At 44.1% G+C, this 19,988-nt stretch overlaps 1 protein-coding gene across 1 annotated transcript in view; it reads left to right on the forward strand.

The window, feature by feature from the left end:
* Positions 1–15,081: 15,081 nt before the first annotated feature.
* LOC135195790 (tetratricopeptide repeat protein 17-like) overlaps positions 15,082–19,988 on the forward strand; it is a 163,099-nt gene continuing 158,192 nt past the window's right edge. The window contains exons 1-2 of the mRNA XM_064222271.1: positions 15,082–15,258; positions 15,868–15,989. Coding sequence (XP_064078341.1) covers positions 15,082–15,258; positions 15,868–15,989 — 299 coding nt within the window. The remainder of the gene's footprint in view (positions 15,259–15,867; positions 15,990–19,988) is intronic.

Consider the following 19,988-nt stretch of genomic DNA (forward strand, 5'->3'; position numbering starts at 1 on the left):
ACAATTGACCTACCTACACACAGAACAAAAAAAAACACAAACACGTACTCACCCAACTCCAGATACTCAGGGCTATGCTGTGCTGTTCGCTGGTCAAGGTTGCTGAGACACTAACAACTGTCACAAACCAATACACAACCAACAACAAAACAACCAAAGACCACAAACCCACAACTCAACACACAACCACAAACAAGGAATACAACCACAACTCAACAACACAGCAAACAAACAAGGAGTACAACCACAACTCAACAACACAGCAAACAAACAAGGACTAACACCACAACTCAACAACACAACAAACAAACAAGGAATACAACCACAACAAAAAACCATTGCACAAACAATCACTATAAAAAATCACAACACAAAAAGCAAGCCCACACAAACCACAGAAACAACACTCGGCACCCACACAAACATAAACTCCCAGGCACACACCTAATAGCACAGGCACAACAACTCCAAAGCAAACAGTATCAACTTAACAACAACTAAACAACAAATCAATAACACAACACACAACTTAACTGACTTTCAATGCCTTCAGTAGACTGCTGCCGACACTACTGACTATCACAGGCTCTAACCCAAGACTTACTCCAAAACACAGACCTCTAACAACTAATAATACCAACTGCACCAGCAGACAACCCAGAACTCACCAACAGCCAATTCAATCGTTAACCATCCATCCACCAATTACACCCTCTCTCTCATCTCTCTCTCGTCTCTCTCTCGGTTTCTCTCTATCCTCTCTCTCTCTCTCTCTCTCTCTCTCTCTCTCTCTCTCTCTCTCTCTGACGTTGTCAAATGGAACTACCATAACTCCTCCATATTTCCTCCCTTGTTGCATTTGACAACGTCTCCTTACACTTGCAACACCCACACTAAATAGCCTTCTGCAACACCCACAGATGCTCGGACGCAGACCCCCTGGATCTTGTTTGAGGGCCCTCGTACAAACTCTCAGTTACACTGCCATCCACTTCTCCCAGACCACTTCCAGCCAGACTCCCATTACCAAATCCCTCACTACTATCCTCCCAAATCCCATTCACTATCTCATCTACTCCCTCAACTCTTGTCCCAACATCACTTGTAACTCTGCCACCAAATCACTTACCTCATTTACACTCCTGGCAAACTCCCGAAGAGACTCACTCATACTGCCAACCACATCCTTACCACTTGATTCCCTTCTTGGTGAAATTCACTAAACCCTGACAATTCAAACCCCCACACACTATATGTATCATTCCTCCCCTGAAAGTCATCTGTATTACATGCCTTATCCACCATTTTTACCCTAACACTAACTCCTCTGTCATGCAGCTCACATTTCTCCCTTTCATTCCCTTTCCTTACCTCCTGCTTTCTTCCATACTCAACCAACACCAACTGTTGATCTTCCAGACCCATTTGCTCTCTGACACTCGGCTCACATTTATACACCCTCAACCACTCACTTATCGCATTCTCCCGAGCATACTGCGGTACTTCCCTCCACTTACAGAGCTGGCTATGGTGTGCTCTAACCTCATCCACACCCCCATCTAATAACAATTTCCCCAACACATAACTACATCCACTCGGTCTCACTTCGAAGATCTCAAAAGGCCCTTCAAATTTTTCCCTTACCTTATTCACATTCATTCTCCCCATCTCAACCACCTCTTTAAACACCTTATCTCCAATCCCAAAACCTTCAAACCTTTCACTCGTTTCTTCCACAAGTCCCGATCACTCTCTGACAGACCCAAGCATGGCCTAACAATCCTTTCAAAATTCAACACATACATACAAGGAGACATACCTATACTCTTCTGCAGTGTGGTGTTATATACCTACACTGCATGTCCTACATACATATCCCAATCATTGTCGCCTTTACTCATCCTTTGCAAAATCTTTGTCATCGTTCTAACAGTCCTTTCCGCCGAACCATTCGCACTGGGCATATACAGAGTAGAATACACGTGGACAATACCCCATTCCTTCAACATTTCTTCAAATTCCCACCCCACAAACTCAGGCCCGTTATCACACAACATTTTTGCTGGCTTACACACACACACACACATAGGCAACATCACTTGCCCCACCATCCGCGCAATGGTTTCACTCCTCTTATCTTTGATGGGAACCGTATAGGCAAATTTACTCGTGATCCACCATCACAGTCATTCCCACATGCCCCCTCATGGTCTTTGGCAATGAAACACAATCAATCACAAGCATTTCACTGATTTTCAATTCCTTCAATAGACTGCTGCCGACACTACTGACTATCACAGGCTCTAACCCAAGACTGACTCCAAAACACAGAACTCTAACAACTAACACCAACTGCACCAGCAGACAACCCAGAACTCACCAACAGCCAATTCAAATGTTAACCATCCATCCACCAGTTACACTCTCTCTCTCTCTCTCTCTAGGACGTTGTCAAATGGAACTCCCATAACTCCTCCATAGCACTTGAAACAATTATGTAGGTGACCAGTTCCGCCCACTTGCGGGAGAATAGGAAGGACTGTAAGCAGAAAGCTCTGTTCTTTCCTGCTGCCTTTGGGTAAACACCAGTGATGGTGGTAGCTTGTTCATTATTTTCCAGTTAGTATTTAACTGGATTTCAGGGGTGTGGAATCTCGGGATGAGTTTTACTTGGTGTTATTATTAAGTTGATTCATCGACTGATCTTTTGTTTACCCTTGTGAGCCGACGATAATAGTTCAGCCCTAAAAATAGTTCTTGTTTATTATGCCATTCCTTTAGGCTAAACATTGTATTATATTTTGTTAACCGTGCCTCATTACTTGTAAACCTTTGGTTTAGAGTTTTGTTGTTCAGAGTACAGGCAGTCCCCGGCTTACGACGGGTTCGGGTTACGACGTTCCGAGGTTAAGGCGCTTCTCAATTATATTCATCAGACATTATTTCCAAAGTTACGACGCATGTTCCAGGGTTACAACGCCTACAACGCTCATCTGCCAGATGAAATATGACACCAAAAATGCAAAATAATCAATATTTGAAGGGTTTTTTTTATGAAAAATGCAATTAGAATGCAGTTTACATAGTTTTCAATGCACCCAAAGCATTAAAAGTAAGGTTTTAAACATCTAACTCACCTGTAGTTATATATATATATATATCATATATATATATATATATATATATTATATATATATGATATATATATATATAATATATATATATATATATATATATATATCTATATATAATATATCACTTCCCTGACTAAGCTATATATATACTACCAGGTGAGTATGTTAAAAATCTATTTTATTATGAAAATATCATTTTTGTACATGAACTTTCCTGTCAGATCTATACTTAGCTATAGTCTCCGACGTTCCCGACAGAATTTCAAATCTCGCGGCACACGCGACAGGTAGGTCAGGTGGTCTACCTTACCCGCCGCTGGGTGGCGGGTGTACGAACCAATCCCCCTCTCCTGTCAGATTTTCTCTGTCGGGTCGGAACGATAACATCTGTCGGTCGAACGATACAACTTGTTGTTTCCTTTCGATAGATATTTTTGATTCTCGCCTGCCTGGAGATTGATTTGGACCTTTTTTTCGTGACGTATTTGCTCTGTTTGGCTTGGCATACGCTATTTGTGGACCGTTTTTGACTTTGCGCTGGATTTTTCTTGTAGAATGTCTGATCTAGATTCTGTTCCCAAAACTCCGGTTTTGTTGAGAGTATGTTTGACTGATGGATGTAAGGTGAGGTTGCCGAAGGCTTCAGTTGACCCTCACACTATCTGTGTAAAATGTAGGGGGAATGAGTGTTCTTTTAGTAACCCTTGTCAAGAATGCGAGGTTTTGAACGAGGATGAATACGAGGCTCTTTCTTCTTATATTAGAAAGCTTGAAAGTGATATTGGGTGCGTAAGGCTTCCTCTAGGAGTTCGAGCAGGTCGAGAGTGAGTGAAAACGAAACTAACATTATGTATTTTTAGAACCTTCCTCCCGTGGTCTCAGCCCCTGCTCCCCGCGCCGAAGCCGTAGATTCGTCTTCAGAGGCGGCGGCCTCAAAGGCTTCCTTGCATTCTAAGGAAGACAAGACTCTTCGACTTGATCAAGGTAAGAGTGTCAGTGATGGTGATAAGTGCAGTGTCCCCAGTGATGTGGAGGGTGCGTCTGACCGGCTCCTTAGTGCCTCCAGGCCTAGACCTCTTCCCAGCTCCCAGTTCCAGTGGAGGAGGAAGTCATAAAGCCGCAGGAGGGCTAGGGAGAGCCTCCACCGGTCAGGCGTCCCCTCGGCAGATCCTGAAGTTCGCTCCCAGGCTGCTTTGGAACGTAAGAAGAAGGAGATCCTTCGCCAGTGTTTCTCTTCGTCTTCTTCGCCTTCTCCGAAACGCGGTTGGAACTCTAAGGAGGCGTCACGCCCGTTGAAGAGGGCTTCGGAGGCTCCCTTCAGTACTTTAGCGTCCAGCCCAGAAGACTTTTCTGAAGAAGCTTCCTTGCAAGCGAAGAAACCCAGGAGATCCTGTGATCGCCCTTCTTCTCCCGCTCCCCGCTCTGAGTTTGCTTTGGAGGAAGATCCTGTTGATTCACCGACTTGAGTGCTGGCGGGTCTCCAGGCTCAGATCTCGGCCCTGGCGGACTCCTTAGCATCGAGATCCCGTAGAAGGAAGGATGTGTCTCTCCCTATCGAGATCTAGGCGCTTTTCATCGAAGGAACGCTCTCCTCGTAGTCTGCGATCTCCTTCTTTTGGGGAAGCTTCGGCAGAACGTAGGAATTCACGAGAGTGGCACCTCCCCTGGCTCTCTCTCAGAGGCGTCGAGGCGCCAATCGTCGGACAGGCGCTCTTTGGATTACGAAGGTTTTTCTCCAGATCGGATTCCTGCCTCCGGTAGACGCTCCGCCCCGTCTCTTCCGCCTTCCTCTAGAGTACGTTCAAGAGAAGAGAGGCGCTCAGGTCAAAGAAGGCTCATTTCGTCGTTTCCGTCTCGTCGTTCCTCTCCTCGTCTTCTCCGAGAGCCTAGAGAATGCCCTTCTGAGAGTAGGCGCGCTTCTCCTTCCGACTACTATCATCGTACTTCGGACCCCGTGACTAGTAGGCGCTATTCGCATGGATGTCGCTCCTCGCCTGTAAGACGTCAAGAGTCTAGTAGGAGCCCTGCGCCTGGTAGGCGTCCTTCTCTTGGTAGCTGTTCTCCTGTGGATAGGCGCCTTGAACCTCGTCTGCTTCGTTCTCCTAGTAGGCACTCTTCGATCTCGAGGCTCCCTACTCCTGACCGTTCCCCTCTTGCTAGGAGTCAAGAACGTCTCAAGCGCCCTGCTTTTGTTAGGCGCTCAAAGCCTTACAGATGTTCTCCGCTTGATAAGGACCAAGAGCCTCTCGAACGCCCTTCTCCGATTAGGCGCTCGGAGCATAGCAGCCGCTCTCCGCTTCGTAGGCACCAAGAGCCTCTCAAGCGCCCTGCTCTTGACTACTATCATCGTACTTCGGACCCCGTGACTAGTAGGCGCTATTCGCATGGATGTCGCTCCTCGTCTGTAAGACGTCAAGAGTCTAGTAGGAGCCCTGCGCCTGGTAGGCGTCCTTCTCTTGGTAGCTGTTCTCCTGTGGAGAGGCGCCTTGAACCTCGTCTGCTTCGTTCTCCTAGTAGGCGCTCTTCGATCTCGAGGCTCCCCACTCCTGACCGTTCCCCTCTTGCTAGGAGTCAAGAACGTCTCAAGCGCCCTGCTTCTGTTAGGCGCTCAGAGCTTTACAGACGTTCTCCGCTTGATAAGGACCAAGAGCCTCTCGAACGTCCTTCTCCGATTAGGCGCTCGGAGCATAGCAGCCGCTCTCCACTTCGTAGGCACCAATAGCCTCTCAAGCGCCCTGCTCCTGACAGGCGCTCGGCGCATAGCAGCGTTTCTCCACTTGGTAGGTGCCAGGATCCCCTCAAGCGCCCTGTGCCTGATAAGCGCTCGGCGCCTAGTAGCCGCTCTCCTGACGATAGGCGCCAGGATTCTGGTAGGCTCTCTCCCTCTCATAAGCACCCTGTTGATAGACGTGGTCTCTCAAGGGACGGGAGTCCTACCTCTTCTGCTGTTAAGATTTCGTCTTCATCGAGGAAGGAGTGCGGGTTTAGACAAGAATTTTCGGAAAGGTGCCCTTGGGTTTCGACTCGTCGCTCTCCTGTACGCCGCTCTCCTGTGGATTCAACTCCTCCTTCGAGACGATTGTCTCCAACCTCGCACTATACCCCCGCAAGGAACTCCTCTAAGGATCCTCCTCACTCTCCTCTTCAAGAAGGCCAGGAAGGGTCTGACGAAGAAACGAGTACATCGGCAGCAGTTTCTTCTTACAAGAAGCTCACAGAGCTTCTTCTTCAGGATTCGGGGAGTCTCTGAGCCCTACGCTGCCTCCTTCCTCACCACACTCGTTGTTCTCCACGGCGAAGGCAACGAAAGGGTCTTTGTGTGTGAGGATGAAACCGACCCTCTCAATGAAAAAAGCGCTCAAGAGTTTCGGATCCTGGATGCGCACCAAAGAGGAAGCGGGGAAAACTATGTTCGCCTTCCCTCCGTCGAAGCTTTCCGGACGGACCGGTTTTTGGTATGAGACAGGAGAACCCTTGGGGCTGGGCCTCCCGTCCTCAGCCGATGCAGACTTTTCGGCCCTGGTAGACGCCACTAGAAGGTCAGCTCTGAACTCGGCCAAAACAACGTGGGCTATGAATGAGATGGACCACATGTTCTGAAGGGCATTTTCAGGAGTTTGGAAGGTGTTCAACTTTCTCGATTGGTCTCTCGGAGTCCTAGCCAAGAAGACACAAGGACCAGAGTCTTTTTCTCCGGAGGACTTGAATTGTGTGTTATCCTGTGTGGATAAATCTGTGAGGGATGCAGCCAGCGAAATCGCTTCACTGTTTGGGGCAGGCGTCTTGAAGAAAAGATCAGTCTTTTGCTCCTTTTTGACAAAGTCTGTCTCCCACACTCAGAGATCGTCTTCACTGTTTTCTCCTCTCTCCGCGCAGCTCTCTCCTAAACATCTTATTCAGGATATTTCGAAGGCTCTCTCTGCCAAAGCTACGCGGGACCTTCTAGCCCAGTCTGCAAGGAAGCCTCGTCCTGCCTTCCCGACTAAGACGAAGAAAGTGAAGTCGACCTCTCGGGAACCCTTTCGAGGGGCTTCTACTCAAGATCCACTCGTTCAGAGGTCGCAAAACCGAATAGAAGAGGGAGGACTTTTGCGAAGTCAGTCAAACCTCCCAAGTAAGACTCGAGTCCTTCAGACAACGTTAGGCGCCAAGCTTTTACAGTTTGCAGAAGTCTGGGCCCAGAAAGGTGCAGATTCTTGGACCCTTTCAATCGTGAAGAAGGGGTACCTCATCCCGTTCTCTTCGAGGCCTCCCTTGACGACTACCCCGAGGGAGTTTACGGCCAGATACAGGGACCCCATCATGAATCAGGCCCTCCAACTAGCAGTAGATCAGATGCTGGAAAAGGAGGCGATCGAACTAGTGGCAGATCATCATTCAGCAGGCTTTTACAACCGCCTTTTCCTAGTTCCGAAATCCTCAGGGGGATGGAGACCGGTGTTGGACGTAAAGCGCCAACCTGAACTTCTTCGTAGAAAACAAAAGAAGAAGTCACGATGGAGACCACTGCTTCGGTGCTAGCAGCACTCCGTCCAGAGGACTGGATGGTGTCCTGGACTTGCAGGACGCTTACTTCCACGTACCAATCCATCCTTCCTCGAGGAAGTATCTCAGATTCATGATGGGGGGGAAGATTTTCCAATTCAGGGCCCTGTGCTTTGGCCTCTCGACGGCCCCCCAAGTCTTTACGGCCATCATGAGAAATGTAGCGCAATGGCTTCATCTGGAAGGTGTGAGGATATCCCTGTACCTCGACGATTGGCTTATAAGGGCCAATTCCAAGGATCGTTGTCTGAAGGACTTAAAGAAAACCCTGGATTTGACGAATTCATTGGGACTCCTGGTCAGTCTACAGAAGTCAAATTTAATTCCCGATCAAGAGTGTGTTTATCTGGGGATCCAGATGAACTCTCGGAGTTTTCGGGCTTTTCCGTATCAGGAAAGGATAGCCCTGGGACTCGAGAAAGTAACAACCTTCTTAGGGAAAGAAGTATGCACAGTGAGGGAGTGGATGAGTCTACTGGGGACGCTCTCCTCACTGGAGCAATTTGTTTCCCTAGGAAGGTTGCACCTGAGACCGCTCCCAATTCTTTCCTTTCATTTCGGAGGAATTGGAGTCGTCGTTCTCAGGATTTGATTTTTACGTTCTCCTCTCCCTGTCCATTTCGCACCAAGTCAAGGAGGAACTAACATGGTGGATAGATCCCAACAAGTCTCGCAGGGACTGCTCTACAATCCCAGAACCCCAGCCTGGTGTTGTTCTCTGATGCGTCGGAAACAGGTTGGGGTGCGACTCTGGGAACCAAGGAGGTGTCAGGAACCTGGATGGGAGACCAGGTATCCTGGCACATCAACAGGAAAGAGCTGATAGCCGTGTGGTTGGCTCTGAAAGAGTTCGAGTCCAACGTAAGAGGAGCAATTTTGCTGATAAACTCGGACAACACCACGGCTCTGGCATACATCAGGAAACTGGGGGACGCATTCCTTCTCCCTGTACGAAACAGCAAGAGACCTTCTTCTGTGGGCCGAAGAAAGGAGGATCAAACTTCTCACCAGATTCGTACAGGGAGAGAGGAATGTAAGAGCAGATCTCCTCAGCAGGAAAGATCAGGTCCTTCCCACAGAGTGGACTCTGCACCAAGATGTATGCCAGAGCCTTTGGAAGTTGTGGGGCAGGCCGCACTTAGACCTATTTGCCACTTCAAAGAACAAGAGACTGGATCTTTATTGCTCGCCCATCTCGGATCCAGGGGCAATAGGGATAGACGCTCTTCTTCTTGATTGGAAAGGACTCGACGTTTACGTGTTTCCCCCCTTCAAGATTCTGGGGTTAACTTTAAAAAAGTTCGCAGGAGTCAGATTCCACGAGGATGACATTGATCGCTCCCTTTTGGCCAGCCAAGAATGGTTCACAGAGGTGCTGGATGGTTGGTGGACCTTCCAAGATCGCTTCGTCTAAGGAACGATCTACTCAGACAGCCCCACTTTGACAGGTACCACAAAAACCTCCCCGCTCTCAGTCTGACTGGCTTCAGACTGTCCAGAGACTGGTCAGAGCGAAAGGCTTTTCGTCAACAGCTGCTAAGGCAATCGCTAGAGCTAGGGGGTCTTCCACCTTAAGAGTGTACCAGTCGAAGTGGGATGTCTTCAGAAGATGATGCAAGAGAAATAACATTTCCTCTTCCAGTACCTCTGTGACCCAGATTGCGGATTTCTTTCTATTCCTGGGACAAGAATGCTGTCTAGTCGTTTCAACAATTAAAGGATATCGCAGTATGTTGGCGACTCTTTAGACACAGAGGCCTCAATTTATCGGAGGATAAGGACCTGCATGACCTTATTAGGTCATTTGATACAGTGAAGAAACAGTCTCCTAAGACTCCAAACTTGAATTTAGACGTGGTTCTTCAATTCCTTGGGTCTTCTAGATTTGAACCCCCTAGTTCAGCCTCGTTCAAAGACCTGACTAAGAAGACTCGTCTTGATGGCCTCTAGCTTCCGCCAAGAGGGTGAGTGAGCTTCAAGCGATTGAAGGAAATGTGGGATTTAAGGAGGACTCTCTGATTTGCTCTTTCCTCCCTGGGTTTCTTGCGAAGAACGAAAACCCATCAAATCCATGGCCCAGGAACTTCGAGATTCGTGGGTTATCTTTGCTGGTAGGAGAAGAACCCGAGAGAACTCTTTATCCAGTGAGAAAAGAGCAATTGAAGGCTAATCAAGAGGTCCTTTGGTGCTCCGTAAAGGACCCTACTCGTCCCTTATCGAAGAACGCATTGTCCTTCTTCTTAAGAAGTCTCATTAAAGAAGCACACGGTTCTTGTAAGGAAGAACGTTTTAAGCTTCTTAAAGTGAAAGCCCATGAAGTAAGAGCCATAGCGACTTCTCTTGCTTTCAACAAGAATATGTCCGTGCGGAACCTGATGGAGACAACTTTCTGGAGATGTCAATCGGTTTTCGCGAATCACTACTTACGTGATGTGAGAATCACTTATGAAAAATGCTTCGCCTTGGGCCCGTACGTATCAGCGGATTCTGTGCTGGGGCAGGGAGCTGGAACTCATCCTTTTTAGTTGTATATATTTTTTCCCTTATGTCTTGTGTTGGTTGTTGTTGGTTGTCTTAAAGAGGATGCATGGAGGCCTCTCTTTATGTCGTAATACTAACCTTTAGTAGTTTGGTTAGGTGGTCTGATGAGTAAGGCTCCTTGCAGTAGTAGTGGTTAGAACCTGTTAAGCTAGTGGACGAGTTCCCTTTAACAGGATCCGACTTGGATTCTACCACACAAAGGGATCAGATATCCCAGTGGTAGATCCGAGAGTCTTTCAGCAACAGGTCACGACCTAGCTGTAGCTCTCCAGGCAATGCAGACTCAGTGACAGTATCAATGAAGTCTTCTGCCTGAACAGGTAAGAACTAAGGTTATTTATATCCTACAACACCAGTTGTTTCCTTTCTCTCCTTATTAGTTTAGCTGTCTCTTACCCTCCACCAAGGGTGCCAATCAGCTAAGTATATATCTGACAGGAAAGTTCATGTACAAAAATGATATTGTTAAACTACAATAAAGTTTTGTACATACTTACCTGGCAGATATATATGTCTAATGGCCCGCCCAGCCTCCCCTCAGGAGACAGGTGGTAGAGAAAATCTGACAGGAGAGGGGGATTGGTTCGTACACCCGCCACCCAGCGGCGGGTAAGGTAGACCACCTGACCTACCTGTCGCGTGTGCCGCGAGATTTGAAATTCTGTCGGGAACGTCGGAGACTATAGCTAAGTATATATCTGCCAGGTAAGCATGTACAAAACTTTATTGTAGTTTAACAATATCATTTTTAAACATCTAACTCACCTGGTAGTTATATATATAGCTTACGTAGGGACGTAAGCTATATATATATATACGTATATATAACTACCAGGTTAGTATGTTCAAAAATTTATTTTATAATGAAAATATAATTTTTCTTAGGATTTTTTACGATGTTCCGGCTTATGACGCGTCTTGAGAATGGAACCCCCGTCGTAACCCGGGGACTGCCTGTACTATACTATAAGCATTTGCATGGCCACTTGTAAGCTGCTGATATAGTGTTGCCCTGAAAAGTAAATTTTGTATTTTACGTTAGGCCAAGCTTTTACAGTACATCGTTGTTACAGGGCTTAGGTGATTCACTAGACGTAGTTAAATATGTAATTGCCTTCAAAAGTAATTCCTGAATGTTCATTCATAGGCTTTGTTTGAGCTGCCAATAAAGGTTTGCCTTGAAAATTAATTCTTGTATGTTATGTCATTCCTGTACGGCAAAATTTTTACAATATATTTGCTTTCTAGTTAATTCTTGGATGTTTCGTCATTACTTTGAGCCAAAGTTTTGCATTTTTATTTGTTTACCAAACCTAGTCTTGCTAACCTTCAGTAAATGATATTACTTAAACCCCTCCACTTTCCTTTGCAGAGAATTAAAGTGTAAGGGCAGAAAGTACTAGGAGAGAATGGTGCTTAAGGGAAGTGTTGTTATCTTCAGTCGAGAATCGGTCCCAGTAATTGTTTTTGGATAGTACTCAGTTCGGCATTACATTTTGAAGACTTTTCTACTATGTTTCTCATGTCCCTTGTACAAGAAGGGCAAGCAGCTAACTTCAGCAAGCTGCCATGGGGCTCACTAGCTCCATCTACCATCTGGTACCAACTTGCATCCTGAGCACCAAGGTGCTATAATCACCCAAACACCCATAAGCGCCAAAGCACCCATAATCCACGGCCATCCATAAGCATCAATAAGTGCCTAAAAACATCTTTGAACACCCATGGGCGAAATCAAATACCACCGTTAGTGGAGATCATACAGGAAGAAAGCAATAAAAAGACTCCATATTGCAATACACTATCTGAATTAGCCCTGGTCACTGACCAACCCAAACTATATCCCCACAGATTTACCCACTAAGAGGGTAATTTTAACCGGCAGTGCTACCAATGCTGCAGGTAAAATCTAGTCAAGTGAGTTACCTGTGTTACTGTTGGCAACATTGGTGCAAATACTAGCCACCACATGCCCGTCTCCTCAATTGTTATCTATTTGCGCGGAGAGCCGGAATTATTCCTGCTCCCAGTGAACTTTTGGTCTTTTAGCCTGAACCTCAGTGTTTACCGAGGCCTTGATAGGGTTTGATATCCTTGCCTTTCATTTACAATGTCTCTTCCAATTTTCCCTGGTTTGTATCGTATTTCGACTGTTTTTGGAACTTCTATCATTTGGAGAAGATGGTTGAGCCTCATCAAGAAAATCCTAACCTCAACCTCTGCTTCATCAGCCTCGCCTCCAACAGCTTCTGGTTGAGATATCAGCATGCTTCATTCGTGTGCTAGTGCAACAAAGGATGAGTGCCCTCAAATGACAGACGTTCTTTTTGTTTTAGCTGTAGGGAAGTGCAATGCATGGCATACAGAGGTGTAAAGAATGTAGATTAGTTCTTAAGATCATTTAGAGGACTACCAAGAGCATGTAGAAGATAGCGACAAAGTCGCAAGAGTTAAGCAAAGAAGAGCTACAGTAGGAATGGTTCAGAATTGGTAGATAGAAAATGCCTAACTTCTTTGCTAATTACATGACAAAGCTAATTGAAGTAGAGATAGCAGTAGTAGGGTAGGTGATACTAATCGTTCTCTTTCAGCTCCCCTGCCTGTTTTAGAACCAGCCCTAATGGGTGCCGGGAGTCATGGAGAACCACAGACCGGAAGGGTAGGCTCTCCGTCCCCCCTGGTGCGGAGCAGGAAGTGTTTAGCAGCAGATTCCCCCTTAAGGTGTAAGTTCTAAGGTTAATGTAAAGTTAGGCCAGGGACAAACGAGTAGCAGTGGTAAGTTAAGTAGTGTTTAGGAAGAGAAGTGCAGGTTAGGTTTCCTCGGGTTCGGACTCTCTCGTATTGTCTAGAGTGAAGGTTAGTCTTTAAAGCCATCTTTGGTTTTATTTCCTGCTTCGAGTTCTTTGTAACAAAAGATTTCTAGTCTGTGGTTGGTTTTTTGGATGTGGTTTCTGATTTGTCTGGTTCTGAAGTGTTGGATAGCGCTGCTCCGTCTTAGAAGGTTCCTCTATCTGTCTGTGGGTAATTTTGGTTCGTCTTTCAGTAGTGGTAATCCTGGTGATCAGGTTGTCGATTTGACTTTATGTATTTGTATACGGTACGGTAATTATTATTAATATCAGTTAAATCTCTAGGCAATGCATATTGACTTATGAGAAATTGAATAACATTAACATTCTGCATGATCCAGGGTGGTTTTGAACAAATTCCAGATGCACAGCAATGCGACCATAACTATCAATAGCTCCTTTTTGGTCTCTAGCGAGGGTGGTTTCCGGACCTTTTTTGTCTGCTGGTGGACTTCCCCAGACTGCTTCCTCAAAAACCATCTCTTCTCAGACAACCCCACTTTAGAAGATACCACCAAGGGTTGTCCACGCTTTCTCTGACAGGTTTCAGACTAATTGTGATGACGGATGAACCGAGCTGTCAAATGCAGGTCCTTCCTACAGAATGGACCTTGAACCCCCTAGTTTGTCTAGACCTGTGGAAGTTATAGGGCAAACCAAAGATAGACGTGTTTGCCACCTCTGGAAACAATTATCTTCCTCTGTATTGCTTGCCAGCCTTAAACCCCCTTGCATGGACCATGGATGCCATGCTGTAAACTGGTCAGACTGAAGGGGTTTTCAAGAGGAGCTGCAGAAGCTATTGCTTTGTGCAGATCATCATCATCTAGCCTCATCTATCAGGCTGAGTGGTCAGTCTTTCAACAGTAATACCTCAGTCGCAATATCTCATCTTCTGATACCACTGTAACTCAGATTGCAGACTTTCTCCTTTGTCTGAGGAAAAGGAGGAACTTGTCTTCTTCTAGCATTAAAGGCTGTAGGGCTATGGTTAGCCCAGTCTTTAAACTTTGGGTACTGGATCTCTCTTTAAACCCCAGTATCAAGGACCTGTTAAATTCCTTTGATACAGAGAAATGTGAAAAGGACAAGTCTTTGGTCTCTTGGAATCTGAATGTGGTACTGACATGGCTGATGGGCCCTTCTTTTGAGCCCCTTAGGTCTGCTTCCCTAAGGAACCTAACTTGTAAGATGCTTCCTCTTTGCATTAGCTACAGCAGACCCATCAGTGAACTCCAAGCCATTGACAAGAAAGTGGATTACTCTCAAGGGGATGCTGTTTGTTCCTTCACTCTAGGCTTTCTAGCAAAGAATGAGGATCCTTGGTCAAGAAGGGAGTCTTATGTCCAGTCAGAGCACAGAGACAATACCTGCACAGGATAGGAAAGATCAGGGTTACTTCTAGTAACCTTTGGTGTTCGATAAGGACATGTCTTGTCCTCTCTCAAAGAATGCCTTGTCATTCTTTTTGAAAGATTTAATTAAAGAATCCCGCACCCAGATCCATGCAGAATTTTTACCGAACCTTAAAGTAAGAGCACATGACATCGGCGTGGCGGTGTCCACTTCATCGGCATTTAGACAAAACCTGTCCCTGTCCTCTATTAACCAGTCCACTTACTGGAAATGTAGGTCAATTTTGCTTCTCACCATTTTAAGGAAATAAACTTTCATGGTTGCAGTACCCTGGTACCATTATCAGTGGTGGCTGGCATGTTATTAAAGGAAGAATCATAGGAAGCACTTTTTCCTGTCTTTTCGTCTTGGTGCAGGGTTTTGAGTTTTGGTGAGCGTGGCGGATACAAGGTGCCCAGAGTATCCACCAGTTTTAGTGGATAGGTTGTGGTGTTAAAGTTTTTCCAGACTAGGTGACAGCATTGTCTGGCTTTTTATCTTGGTACTGCACCTAGGGCAAGGGTACCTTTTGTAAGCATTGCTAGCTATCAAACATATCCTTCACTGCATAAGTAGAGGCAATCCATGGCTATACTGCCACACCCCTTTAAGTTACGATGAGCACCAACCAGAGGCAGTATTCACTTGCAGTAGCACTTTTACCAGATAAGGAAACAAAAAACATTGCCTTCAGTGCTGGCAAATTATTCTATTTCAGTCATTATCATGCTTTAATGTTTTGGAGTAGATTATGTCCATGTGTCCCACCGCCATTCAATGTGGGATTCAGCTGTGTAATTACTTGTTAAGTTACTTATATGAAAATGATATTTTTTCATAATAAATTGTTTCATATAAACTTACCAAGTAATTACTATATTAATGCCCGCTCTCCTCCCCTCTTATGGACATTAGGACGTAAACAAATTGTTTGATGGCTGCCAGGTTGTTCCTGTGTTCTATGGTAGTGGGCTGGGTCTGTCACCTAGGTAAACTAATGAAGAATCTCTACCATAAAATTAAAAAAAGTTGTCATGCAAGGTAGATTCTTTACCCATGTAATTTCTTGGCAAGTATATATGAAACTTAATTTTATGAAAATATAGTTTTTCTTAATTTAGCATATCATACCAAGAATATAAAGGAGCGCAGCCAAAAGAATTGTTGTTATGGATTCTTGTAAAACTTAGCACAATTAATTGGTAAGGGAAGAAGTATTAATCACTGTAAACTAGTGACTTTGCTTAAAGTAATGTAAAATACTTTTGGTATAATATGAAAAAGGGCTATAAGTGTTTCAAAATGTAAATGAAATTTACATAGGTAGATAGCTAGTTGGGATGGATTCCTTTAAGTTTGTTTCATTGTCATGTTAAAAATTTTACTCCTTTTCTTTTTTACAGGATACTCAATTAGAAGAAAGAATATATCGCACAGATTCAGACTGTGTACTTGCTGGTCGTCCTTTAACAGAGTTTGACCTTTATGCCAGTACAGTTGTGAATATGGAGAGTGCAGGAATAAGGTAAGCTTTGATGTTTGGTGTCTAGTTTTTATTCATATTTACTTATATAAATGATACTTCGAGTAGTTCAATAAAAAAATGTTCATCAACATTATTTTAAAAGAGGGTTTTGCATGGAAGTAAATACAGTAATGTTAGGATTCGTTATAATTTTTGAAGAACAGCTTAAAATCTTTTTAGTAGGAAAAGTGTGTTGTACATGAAATATAATTTATATATTGCAATACACTCCCTGAACACCTGAATTAGCCCTGCTCCCAAACTATATCCCCATAGATTTGCCCAGTAAGTGGGTAATTTTAACTGTCAGCATTACCAGTGCTGCAGGTAAAATCTAGTCAAATGAGTTACCTGTGTTACCATTGGCAACACTGCTGCATATACCGGCCACCAGAATCCTGTCTCCTCAATTGTTCTTCGTTCACATGGAGAGCAGGACATATTCCTGCCCTGAATGAACTTTTGGTCTTTTAGCCCGACATTCACAGTATTAACCATAGCCTTGATAGGGGTTGATATCCTTGGCTTTTGTTTACGATGTCTCTTCTGATTTTCTCCGATTTGAATCTTATTTCAACTGATTTTTGGAACTTCTCTGTTATCATCGGGAAGGAGATGGTTGAGCCTCATCAAGAAAATCCTTACCTCAATCTCTGCTTCATCAGCCTCGCCTCCAACAGCTACTTGTTGAGATGGCTGCATGCATCGTTCCTGTGCTTCCTGCAACGAAGGATGAGTACTTGCAAAATGACACAGTTATTTTGTTTTAGCTGTAGGGAAGTGTAATGCAATGTCAGACAGAGGTGTAAAGAATGTAGGGATTAGTTCATTAGGTTACTTAGAGGACCACCTTAGGTGTAGGAATCTAGTCTCTTAAGAGCAAATAGAAGATAGCGGCAAAATTATGATAGTTAACCAAAGAAGAGCTAGACTAGGAACGGTTCAGAAATTGGAAGACAGAATGTCTAACTTGTTTGCTAATTTCATGACCAAGCTAACTGAAATAGAGATATTAGTAGTAGTGTAGGTGATACTAATTGTTCTTTTTCAGCTCCCCTGCATGCTCCTGAACCAGCCCTAATGGGTGCTAGGGGTCATGGAGAACCACAAACACGGAGGGTAGGATCTACGGGTCTCCCCCCCCCCCCCCCCCCCCCACCCCCCCCCCCCCCCCATCCCAGAGTAGGCAGAGTAGGCAGTGTTAGCAGCAATTTTCCCCCTCAAGGTGTAAGTTCTGAGATTGATGTAAAATCAGGTCAAATACAGACAAGTAGCAGTAATGGGTTATGTAGTGTTCAGGAAGTGAAGTGTAATTTTCTTCGGGTTCAGATTCTGTTGTAGTGTCTAGTGTGAAGGTTAGTCTTTAGAGCCATCTTTGGTTTTATTTCCTGCTTTGAGTTCTTTGCAACAGAAGGTTCTAAGTCCGTGGTTGGTCGTTTGGATGTGGTTTCTGATTTTTCTAGTTCTGAAGTGTTGGATAGCACTCCTTCATCTTCGAGGGTTCCTTTTCCTTCTGTGGATAAAATTGGTTCATCTTGCAGTAGTGGTAATCCTGGTGATCAGGTTGTCGATTTGGCTTTATTCATATGCAGTATAGTAATTATTAATATTAGTTAAATCTCTTGGCAATGCATATTGACTTAATTCAGTACAAAGAGAATGAATAACGTTAACAGTACCCTAGCCTAAAGTATACTCTATACAGTGGGGCATCGCTTAATCACAGATCAGCAATCATGGAATCAGTCATTCACGGGTTTTTTCTTGAACCAATTCTCATGCTATATCGCTGGTATGAATCTCAGCATCACGGGGCAAACATGTTTATCGGTAGACTAAGCCATGGCTACGGCCTGATAATTACCAACATACATGAAACAACTTACATTATGATATTAACTGACAATAAAGGTAATGAAACTATTCTCACCATATATATTATTGGCATATCTTCATAATAAATAGCCTATTCAAGGTATATGTATGACATTCATTGTTAGGCTAAACCTAGTTGCAGTGCAATAACCACCAACATACATGAACACATTCACATTATGATATTAACTGACAATAAAGGTAATAAAACCATTCTCACCTTATATATTATAGGCATATCTCTGAATTAAGTTCCATTCGGCAACTAAAAACAGTGATGATATTGGTAAAACGATATCAGTTGATTATTTTAAGAATGTAAACAAAACCAGAATGCAAATGGTAGATCGCTATGTTCATATCATAATACAGTGTTCCCCCCGTATTCGCGGGGGATGCGTACCAGACCCCCCCGTGAATAGTTAGAATCCGCGAATGTTTGGAACCCCTATAAAAGCGCTAAAAACAGCCTATTTCGTTAGTTAAAACTTAAGAAAAACCACTAAAAATTTTCATACTTGGTTTTTTTAATAGTTTTATCACAAAAAGTGCATTTTATGATGAAATTGATCACAAAAACCAGGAATTTGTGGATATTTCTCATAGAAAAATACTGCGAATGCGCGAATTTCCCGCGAATAATGCAGGGAAACTTTCCCGAGAGAAATCCGCGAATGTGTGAGTCCGCGAATCCGGAGAACGCGAATACGGGGGGTCCACTGTACTATAATATGGTAATAATACATGCAATATGATTAGACACAGTAAAACAACAGTTTTATTAAAATTATCATTATTCTCAATACACAAGTATTATTCAACTTTTGCTAATGGATATCTGTGAATGTTACAACCTAATCAGGCAACAGTCTCTCTCTCTCTGTATAGAGAAGCAGCTGATTGCTGACGTCATCTGCCATAACTATCGAGCGTTTATCGAGTTATGTTGAAGTTGTCACTGCCGATATTCAATGGTGGCTTCCAAAGGTAAAAATAAGATACATTTTTACTCATTCTTCATGTAATGGAGATCTGAAGAAAGAATCTCTCACTCAGCGACGAAGTGTAAACTAAATATTCTCTCTCTCTCTCTCTCTCTCTCTCTCTCTTCTCTCTCTCTCTCTCTCTCTCTTTCTCTCTCTCTCTCTCTCTCTTTCCTGCTCCTTTCTCTCTCTCTTTCTCTCTCTCTCTCTCTCTCTCTCTGCGACGAAGCGTAAAAGAAATAAATACGTAAAACCATTTTTTACCTTATATGTTGTCATCATATCTTCATAGTAAAAAGGCTATTCAAGGAATAATTTCATAGTGAAATCAACTTTTATCAATGCGAAGCCAGCCAGCTGACAAAATGTATGTACGTATATGAAAATCAAATTATGGTAGCATTCACAGCAAGATTATCTTTCGAAATTGTATTAGTACTATACTCTGTTTTTATACATTCAACTTACCTGTCAGATATATACTTAGCTATTAGACTCCGTTGTCCGACAGAAATTCGAATTTCGCGCACACACTACAGGTAGGTCAGGTGATCTACCGGCCTGCCGCTGGGTGGCAGGAATAGGAACCATTCCCGTTTTCTATCAGATTTTCTCTGTTGCCAGTACTGACAACATCGTTGTCAGTTCCTCTGGCTGAATTTGGTTTTTTGCATCGCAATTGATCTTCGTATTGGCTTTTTTGGTGATGTATTTGGATTGTTGTATTGGCATACGCTATTGTGGACTGTTGATTGGATTTGGCTTGGATTTTTCATCATGATGTCTGACTCATGAAATGTTGTGAGAATGTGTGTGAATGAGGGCTGCAAGGTGAGAATGCCGAAAGCATCGGTGGATCCTCACACTGTTTGTAAATTTTGTAGGAAGTATGAATGCTCTGTAGATAACACTTGTCAAGAATGCGAGAGTTTGAGTGTTGAAGGATGGAGATCTCTAACTTCTTACTTAAAGAAGTTAGAAAGAGACAGGGTGAGGAAGGCTTCTTCCAAAACTTTGCCTAGCTCTAGATCTAGCGATCAGGTTAGTAATATTGTACCCTCTTCTCCTCTTATAAATATTGCTCCTTCTACTCCTGTTTCAGCCCCTGCACCTTTCGTAGATACTGCTGATTCTACATCGG

Source organism: Macrobrachium nipponense, chromosome 23, assembly GCF_015104395.2.
Source record: "Macrobrachium nipponense isolate FS-2020 chromosome 23, ASM1510439v2, whole genome shotgun sequence".
Taxonomy (NCBI): domain Eukaryota; kingdom Metazoa; phylum Arthropoda; class Malacostraca; order Decapoda; family Palaemonidae; genus Macrobrachium; species Macrobrachium nipponense.